This window comes from Mastigoproctus giganteus, chromosome 5 (genome assembly GCF_048544385.1).
Source record: "Mastigoproctus giganteus isolate SK-2022 chromosome 5, ASM4854438v1, whole genome shotgun sequence".
Classification (NCBI taxonomy): domain Eukaryota; kingdom Metazoa; phylum Arthropoda; class Arachnida; order Uropygi; family Thelyphonidae; genus Mastigoproctus; species Mastigoproctus giganteus.
Window position 1 is genome coordinate 121,854,343 of NC_143579.1, and position 10,167 is coordinate 121,864,509.

The 10,167-nt window shown below is 36.6% G+C and overlaps 1 protein-coding gene across 2 annotated transcripts in view; it reads left to right on the forward strand.

Annotated features, from left to right (window-relative positions):
- LOC150085670 (cGMP-specific 3',5'-cyclic phosphodiesterase-like) overlaps positions 1-7,251 on the forward strand; it is a 575,777-nt gene extending 568,526 nt beyond the window's left edge. The window contains exon 22 of one of the 2 annotated variants that reach the window (XM_090374174.1): positions 6,995-7,251. In XM_090374174.1, coding sequence (XP_090230300.1) covers positions 6,995-7,135 — 141 coding nt within the window. In that variant the 3' untranslated portion in view covers positions 7,136-7,251. The remainder of the gene's footprint in view (positions 1-6,994) is intronic. The other variant, XM_090374175.1, reaches the window with a different exon arrangement.
- Positions 7,252-10,167: the final 2,916 nt, after the last annotated feature.

Genomic DNA, 10,167 nt, shown 5'->3' on the forward strand with positions numbered 1-10,167 from the left:
TCTCATTGTATTCAAGGGCACTTTTAAAGCAAACATACTGTATTGCTCTTTCTTGAATATTTTAAATTTCTAATTTTTGGTAAGCTGCATGTGAGGACCAGACCTGTGAGGCAAATTCTAGGGCTGGCCTAACATAAATTTTGTAGAGAAAGATGAAAAGTGCCAATTGATTAAAGTCTCGGTTAATCCTTTTAAGAAAGCCTAGTTTTTTGCTAGCTGCCTTCACAATATTTGAGACATGAACATCAAAAGAAAATGATTCTTTAAAATAGATACCTAAATTTTTGGTTATACTAGCTTTGATTGCCTTGTTGTTGATACTATAAGAAAAATGAAGTTTGTTTTTTTTGTGTGTGCATTGGCAAAACCCATCAGCTCGCACTTATTTTCATTTACTACCATTTTGTTCTCCTTCAGCCACTGAATAACTCGTTGAAGAGCTTCGTTTAGGATGATGCAGTCACTAGTATTGCGAATTGCTTTATAAATTTTTATGTTGTCTGCAAATATGTTAATTTTGATTTGGTAGTTTCCAAAGGTACTTGGGCAGGTCGCTGATCTAGATAAGAAATAACAGTGGGGGCCTAAGGATGAGCCCTGTGGGACACCAACGTCAGGTTTAAAAGGATATGAGATTTTTTACCTTTAAATGTCACTGACATTTCTCTACCTTCCAAGTAGTTTACAATCCAGTTTAGTGCCTGTCCTCTAAGACCATAATGATCCAGTTTATTAATTAGTCTCTGATGAATTACCTTGTCGAAGGCTTTGCTTAAGTCAAGGAAGTCGACTTTTTCTCCTTCGTCAAGAGCCTGGGATATATTCAAGACAAACGAAATAATATCTGTGCAGGTGGAACAACCCTTGATAAATCTGTGAGAATAGTCCAACAGATTAAATTTCTTAAATTTGAATAGCTGCTTCATTACAATAGATTCAATTATCTTTAAGAGTGTATTTAATTGACAAACTGGTTTTAGTTGTTGGGTGAGGATGGGTCTCCTTTTTTATAAATAGGGGTAACAAAAGCCTTTTTTAGTTGAACTGGATAGATTCCACTCTTGAAGAACAATTTTATTAAGTGAAGTAATAGCTTTACCAGTGTGGTTCCACATTTTTTCCATAAAACAGTAGGGATACCATCCGGACCTCTTATAAGGTCCTTTTCCATATTGTGGATTGTGCTCAACAATTCTACTTGGTTGATTTCAAATACTAAGTGTATCAATATGGTCGAGAGGAAAAATTTCGTTATCTTCCATCCCATCATTGTCTGTATCAGTTTTATAAATTTCTGCAAAGCTGACAGCAAGAAACATTTCATCAACTTCGAATCGGCATCTAGTGCTGCATCGTGCTTTAGCCACACCAAACTGAGTGCAGCAGGACTAGATGGAATACACTACATCATGATAGCACAACTTACAAGGAAACAGCCCTTAAAACATTGTTACTTTTTTTATAACAGAATTTTCAAAGAGAATACCTTCCTGGATAAATGCAATTAACGCTTATGTTTTGGCATTTCCAAAACCAGGAAAAGATCCTACAAATCCATGACATTACTGGCCTATTGCACTCACCAGCTGTATGAGCAAGGTCCTGGAAAAAATAATCAATGCCCACCTAACCCGGTTTCTAGTACAAAACAACCTTCTTAACCCAGTACAATGCAGTTTCTGTAAAGGCAGATCCACTCTTCACTTACTGATCAGGGCAGAAATAAACATCCGTGATGCTTTTGTACGAAAGGAACACCATGTGATGGTTCTCTTTAACATAGAAAAAGCGTTTACGATCTAGGACTAGGAGGACCCCTGCCAGAGTTTATCAGAAACTTCCTCCATCATCGCTCATTTTGGGTTAGAGTCAACAACCAGTTATCGTTCTATTTTATCCAGGAAGAAAGGGTCCCACAAGGTTCAGTACTAAGTGCCACCCTATTTAACATAATAATGTTAAATAGGATCTGTAACACAGGATCTACCACAAACAGTGTCCACTACTCTGTATGCCGATGACTTCAGTATCTCCTGCCATTCGCCTAATATGCGAATGGTAGAAAGAGTTGCAAGGTGCCATCAACAAAGTTTTTAAATAGTCACGAAACAATGGGTTTTGCCTCTTGCCACAAAATACTGTCGGGATACACTTCTGTAGGAAGTGTAACCTACATCCAGACCCAGAACTTCACCTAGAAAATCAAATCATCCCAGTGGTTTGTAGTATCTGCTTTCTTGGTGTGGTTCTTGACCAAAAACTTATGTTCCTCAAACATATAAAAGACTTCTGGATTACTTGCCTTAAGAAGCTAAACATCTTAAGAGTACTATCTGGCACAACATGGGGAGCTGACCATTACACCCTACTGCACTTGTATCATGCATTAATACGGTCATGTCTAGACTACAGCTTGGCTAGACCAAGTGCCTTACGTTGGCTTGATACTGTACACCACAGTTCTCTTTGTCTTGCACTAGGGACATTCCGTACATTGCCAGTCAAGAGCTTATATGCTGAAGCAACTGAAACATCTTTACATCTACGCAGACAAATGCTTCTGTTAAACTATGCAGCAAAACTCAAAGGGCAACTGGACTTTTCTCACCCAAATGGGAGAATCTTTACACAGCCAACCCATCAACAGGGATATGCTTGCCCATGTTGGTGCAGTAGCAGTTTTTCTCAACCTTACCATAGCCAAGAAACTCCCCATTGAATGCAGTAGCTACACTGCAGAACTCTATGCTATTTACATAGCATTAAATTTCACCTTCTCAACAAATATTTTGCACAGATACTCAGTTAGTGCTATCCAAGCTACACAGTAGAATAAAAATCATCATAACCCCTTACTCGTACACATTTGAAATACCATGACCAAGTTAAATAAGAAAAAACAAGTCTCTTTTGGATCCCTAGTCACATTGGAATTGCTGGAAATGAACATGCTGACCTAGCTGCCAAAACTGCTACAGATCCTGTAGCTCAACCCTTCAGCACACCACTCTCTGATTTCAAGTTAATTATAAAGAACTGATTTCTTGAGCAATGGCAATACATCTGGCAAAATCAAGTTGGTAACAAACTACTCTGTATAAAGAAAGATCTCAAACCCTGGAAGTTGAGTATACGTGAGAACAGACATGAAGAAGTATTATTAGCTCGACTACGAATACCTTCATGGTCGCGTTAATAATACTTGCTAATAATAATAATAATACAAATAGGCCATACAAACCTAACACATCTTTATCTTCTTGCAGGCACTGATCCACAGTTCACAAAGTGTAACACTCAGCTCACTGTTCAACATGTACTTATTGATTGCCCCAAATACAATACTGAACTAGCTATGTTTACCTCATGTTTCATGACGAACACCTCTTTCAGCATTTCTGATCTCCCAGCAGACACGCCACATGTGACCAAAATTTTTAGTTTCCTCAAACAGATAAAACTGTATAATGTAGTGTAAACTTGAATAACACCTATACAGATATAACTATGTATTTAACATCACCATAGATAGTTAGGTGCATTATGGCCTTGCTGCCATTGCACCATAAAGCCTACAAACAACCAACCACAACTACATTAGACCCATGACATGTCCTTATTGTACATATGGTACTATACTACTGAATACCCACAAGAACACTTTAGCCCTATGACTTTAATCCCCCCCCCCCTTTTTCAATCCTAGGGCATTTCACATCTCTCTCTCCTTACCCAAACCTTTGCATGGTGGGCTCTGTCACCCTAAATACTTTCTACTACTCTTAACAGTTTCCTCCTGTGGAGGGTGGGTTGCCCCCTCTATTCCCCATCCTTGAAATTGCTGCCGGAGGGTCCTGAGCTGGCTATCATCTTTCTTGCTTTCTTGGTGATTCCCTTCTACTTCTGTCTCTCTCTCTCTCTCTCTCAGGGTAACACAGGATTTTTTTTTTTTTTTTTTTTTTTGCTGGTGTTGCATAAGCCTCAGGCTTCCTTGCACCTTAAGGCTAATAATAATAATGTCTTCCATCCTCTTACTCTTTGCCTATTCTCCAAACCTGATCTGTTGCCCCCCCACACTTCTTTCCAATAAAAAAATTGGGGGGGGGGGGTTCCTCCCTGGTAAGGATGGTTTTCTATGGGCAGTCCAAGCTAATTGGCCAGATGAACAATGTGATCCAACATTACACTATCTAGCCTTTACAGAGTTTGAATTACATTACAAAATCATAACACAGAGTTGAGGGGTAACTCAACACTACATGATCTGTAAAACTATGTCATATGTACATATTGTATTTACCATATTCAAATTCAGCTTCCCCTATGTCTAAATGGCACCATGTTTTGGATATCCCTACATGTCCACATTATATGACTTAACCATACTTCAAATTCATAAAACATATTTACTATAAAACATTATTCATAAAACACATTTTCAATAAAAAAAAAAATCATAAAATTTTTTTTCACAACATACCTTTTTTTAATCATCCATATTTTGATGGTCCTTGTCAAAGTATTTCTCATTTGATGAAATGCACTTACTCCATTTCTGCCATTCTCCAAAAACATGGTGGAAGCTATTTTTTTGACATGCATTTGAGAATCACCTCTGATGTCTTTACAACTTCTGATGACTAGAAACTTTTTCCTCACAGCTCCTCACTTTTTCATCACTTGGGATAAAAAAATTGCAAGGTCAGGGCTATAAGGCAAATGAGAAACACATTTGACATTAATGCTGGCTAAGTATTCGATAACAGTATGAGCAAGATGAAGTGTCGCATTATTGTGATGCAGCATCCACCCACCTACATGCAGTTGTAGTTGTTTGCAATGGATGTGATCTGCAAAGTGTGCAGTACAGTGCTGTAGTAAGGTACCGTAACAGCTGTATGATGTGGCACAACATGCTGGTAAACCATTCCTGGAATATCAAAAATGAGATGACCATAACCCTTGCTGCAGAAGCCACAACTTTTGCTTTTTTCAGTTGGCAATTATGTAGACTTCCCAACAGAGCTTTGTTGCTCATTCTTTGGGTTGAACTGATGAAACCATGCCTCATCTGCTGTTATCACCTTGTGCAGAACCTTGCCATTTTCAGTAACCATCTGTTTCAGCTCCTGACAAACCATCATGCGAACTTGCTGTTGCTCAGGTGTGAGTAGTCTTGGAACCCAGTGTGCACAAACATGTGTCATATGTAAATGATCACAAAGAATACCATGTGTGCTTCCTACTGATATTCTAAACATCTTTGCCTGTTGTCTTACTGTTATATGATTATCTTCTCTCACATTTACAGAAGAACATTATGTTTTCTGTTGTGATAGCAGTGGTTGGAGCTCCAGGACCGCTGATTTTTGATTGAATCACATCCCTCTTCCTTTAAACATTCTAAGTCATCTGTGAACTGTATTGTATGGAACTGTTTAGATTCACCATAAGCCTCTTTTAACATTTCATATGCTTCAACTGATTTTTTCTTGAGACAGAAACGAAATCTGAGAGCAGCATACTGTTCTTTGCATGTCACTTTCATTGTTATGTAGGTGAAACTGAACAGGCATAAACTTGACTAACTGCCAAGATCATACTGTGCACACGAGTCAACTGCGCAGTGGCTATGTATGACTTTGGCAGTTAGTCAAGTTTATGCCTGTTCAGTTTCACCTACAGCTTAGTGTGCTCTTAAATTCCATAGCTCAGAAATAGCAAGTAGTGTATAGTTGTTCATGAAAAATTATGAATCTTTATTTAACAGCCTTCATATAATCCTATCATTAGTGTGCAGGCATGTATATTTGCACCTGTTTTTGCTTTAGTAACCCTAAACACATCCCATATATTTTCTTGCCCCATGAGGACCTCCATAAGGCCCTACAATCCTTCATATCTTGTTTTCTAGGATGCTGCTTATCCCAACAGAAAAATGCAAGAATCAATTTCACCTTGTTTGTTTGTTTGTCGTTTGGTTTTTAGGAGCATTAGCAACTAAGGCCATATTGCTCCGGGAATATGCGGTGGTCATTCCCTTGAACTTTCCGCATCCTCCGTATTTGGTGGTGACGGGCTCAAACCCCGGTCTAATCAAGAAGCGTGTGCTACGCACTGCTGCTCCTTCCCACCTGGCTAGGGAGGCACCCTATTTTCACCTTGTGGCTGCTATCAAACTATTAGTCTGTATACCCACACCAATTTGCAGTTTTCTGACCCACCTAGCATCAGCAAAAATTTGCACCATTTCTGTTAAGTGTATCCTATTCCTGTTAAAAAAAAAAAGTCTTTCCTGTTAACAAGTACAGACCATGCTGTGAAAAATTCTACCCCATAAGCTTTCCAGATCTGAATTGAAACTTAACTTTTTTTTTCTTCAAGTGAATGCTTTTGTGTTTTTATTATTTCATTAGCTCACCATTTACTGTAATGGAGTCATTGGAGCGTACTCAACATTCTCTTCCAGAGAATGAACTTTAGACATGACTGATGAAACCAAACTAGTTGTTATTATTATTATTAGTAGTAGTACTGGCAAATGATGGAAGAAAGCAAAGTTATACAGCATCAACAACAAAAAAAAAAAACTTCCCAGCAGTATTTTTCCATTCCTGCAATAACCATTCATAATTTTCGTAGATATCTTCTTTTTAATCGTCACAAGCCAATACATTTTATGCATTCGGTGGACTTCGAAAAAAAAAGTGTTGTTCTAAAGTTTTTGTCAAAAGTATTTTGTTGTCTTACATAATGCTAATAATAAGGGAATTCAGTCAGAAACTGGAAATATTTTCCCTGTAGTGAAATTTTCATTAAAAAGGTGTATTCATTACAGTGGGATCTTATTATATTAAGTAGATATATATGGTCTCAACTATCATTTGTTTTTAAAGATGTGTTACCTATTTTTAGCATAGAAATATACACAAAGAAAATAAAGAAATGTTGTTAACTGCTTTATTCAATAATAATTTTGCTTTTTTTTTTTCAGATAATGTGCAAAGAAACTCTCATTGTTGTTGATAAACAGAATAAGAGAAATCATCTGAAATCCATCAGTTTCTCAAAGGGAACAGCAAAATATGGAATAGAAAAAAAGAAACATCAGAGTCAGTTTTGCTGTTTAATTTGAGATGAAAGTGCAGTGCCCTAATTTTTCAGAGACACTGTTTAGTGATAATTGATTACTCAACTAAATTAACTCCTAACTAGGCAGCAAGAATTTCTAATAAACCAATATGACAAGAAGTGGACCAATTATTTGATATAATGGGCAAAAAGAAAGTTCTTTTTGACTATTCCTTCAAATAACTGGTAAAATAAAATTTAAGGTAAGGAAATTTTACCCACTGTTTTGAATATTCCTTCTAATAATGTTTTCCTCCTGAAAAAAAAAAAAAAAACCTTGATGTGTCTTAGACTCCATGCCTGGTACAAGTTAAGGCAATCTGAAAAATGTCAGTGGGTTTAAAAAACCATTCATGAAAAGTTAATTTTTTTAATGTAAATAGTAAGTTTTTTTATGATGAAAGTGCTACAAGGATAATTCAGAAGTTGTAGTGAATTGAAAGTCTCAAATTCAAATTGTTTTTTTATGTATTCTCTCATTTGCTTTAATATTGTTAGTATAGAAAAGATAAGAGAATGCACAAAATGTTTGGGGGTGATGCAGGGTTTAGTTAGGAAATATAACTAAAGTCTCATTTCACCTGAATGTAATCTATTTATTTTATACATGAGAGGAAGTTCTTGGGATGTCCATATTTTTGTTTGTAACAAGCACCATAAATGTAAATACTTTTTTTTTTTTTGAAATTCAATTGGTGGTGAAGTGTATTAGTTTTTATGCATTAGAAATTATGTTTATCAGATACAGTGATTCAATCTTTATAAATTCACATTTTTACTGTCACTGAACACATATGTGTATCTTTTATTTAATTTTTTTTTTTTTTGTAAATTTATTTATTCTTATATCAGCAGAGAATTAGATGAATTACTTCATTTTGTTACAGTGTACATATTACTTACATACTTCATAAAATAATATTTTCAAGTTTTTAAATGGTTGTGTACTTACTGATAAGTTCTTATTTTTCATGCATGCATGAAAAAATGCCTGCCTACATTTGGGTAATATTTATAATTCATATAAATTTTAACACAGTTAAATGGCATAAGCCAGTAATATCTACCCCCCCCCCACACACACACACTTTTGTTTTGTTTTTTTTGGATCCTTACATTTTCAAGCCAGTAGTTCTTTACACCATCCAAAGTGATTATGAAAAGTACCACTGCTGTCACCAGACCATTTCCATTTGATTTTAGGAAACAAGTTGTTAAAAAATATTTTATATATGAAATATGAGTTACTAACACTATTTTGCATGACAGTAGTCAGCAAAAACATTTAAACTTATCATATACAAAACTGGAGTAAAAATTTTTAATTAAAATATTAAAACCACTAACAAATACATGTGTATGAAAGATGTACAAAATTTCAATGTTAAAAGCATGTTCGTTCTTAATAAATTGAGGTGACAACCTGAAAAGAACTACTCTCCCAAGGAATAAGCAGTGCAGCCATGGCGAAGGCAAATAATCCTCCAGAGACAGCATTATTTACTGATTTAAGCAATTGGGTGGTGTGGTGAATATTTATTTACCATAAGCCTGCACTAATAGGTAGAAGGAATCTATTTTGTAGAGATGGTATTCATTTTAACAAAGGTGTTGCATGGATTTTTGCCAGTATCATTGAGGATACCTTAAGGGTTCAGGGAAACTGCTACTTAGAGGGGAGAAGGATAATACAGATCCACATTTATCTGATGATATGAATCTTGCACTCACCTCAAGAATTAACAGACTTTTCTTTCCTAAATGGGAAAACCTATACCGAGCCTATTCATCAATAAATCCACCAACCGGGATACGTCTTTGCTCATTGCTGGCTGATTGGTAAATTGACCTTAGTAAGATACAGCCCACTGCCTCTCATACAGTCCCACCTTGGACACACTATATACCACCGTGCGACTTTTTATTGACAGCCTGGGGAAAACACACCTTATCCCAACAGAACATACTGCAAATGTACGCCGCACTGAGAACCCAGCACTGCCAGTACACAACAATTTACACAGACGGGTCTAAAACTGACAATCATGTTGGTGCAGCAGCAGTATTTCCCAACACAACTATATCCAAGAAACTCCCTATGGAATGTAGCAGCTGTACTGCAGAAATTTGTGCTATCCACATAGCCTTAAACCATGCACTCTCAAAAACCATATTGCACAGTGTTATATATACAGACTCCATTAGTGCTATCCAAACTATACAAAAAAACCCAAAGAATGATAACTCCCTACTTAGACAGATCTGGAATACTCTAAGTTAAACCAGAAGCAACAAGTTCTGTTATGTTGGATCCCTGGTCATGCTGGAATTTCTGGAAATGAACAGGCCGACCTAGCTGCCAAAACTGCTACCGATCCTATAGCCCAAGCCTTTACTACACCTGCATCTGACTACAAGTACATTATAAAGAAACAATGTATTGAACAATGGCAACACATCTGGCAGAGTCAGGCCAATAACAAATTACTCGGCATTAAAAAGATCTCAAACCGTGGAAGTCTAGTATTCGTGAGAATCAACATGAAGAAGTTGTATTAGCCCGATTACGGATAGGTCACAGACACTTGACACATCTCTATCTACTTGCAGCTGCTGATCCACCAGTGCAACACCCAACTTACAGTCCAGCATATACTCATTGACTGCCCGATTTACAACAGTGAGCATCAAACTATTTGCCTCTTTTTCAGCAACGAATACTCTGAGTATCACCCATCTTTTAGCAGATACGCCACATGTAGACAAAATCTTCACTTTTCTTAAAGAGATAAAACTGTATAACACACTGTAAACTTTAACTGCAATTCAAATTAAAAAAAAAAAAAAAAACAAGCACTAAACTTTACCAAAGTTAGGCACATTATGGCCATGTTGCTCTTGCACCATAAAGCCCACACTCAAACAAACCTCAAGAATTCTTGTTTATTGCCACAGCAGCCAATATTAGCAAGATATTCTGATTATAGCAATGTTTCAAATGAGCAAGATGAGAAATACAGGGACACAAGCCTAAAT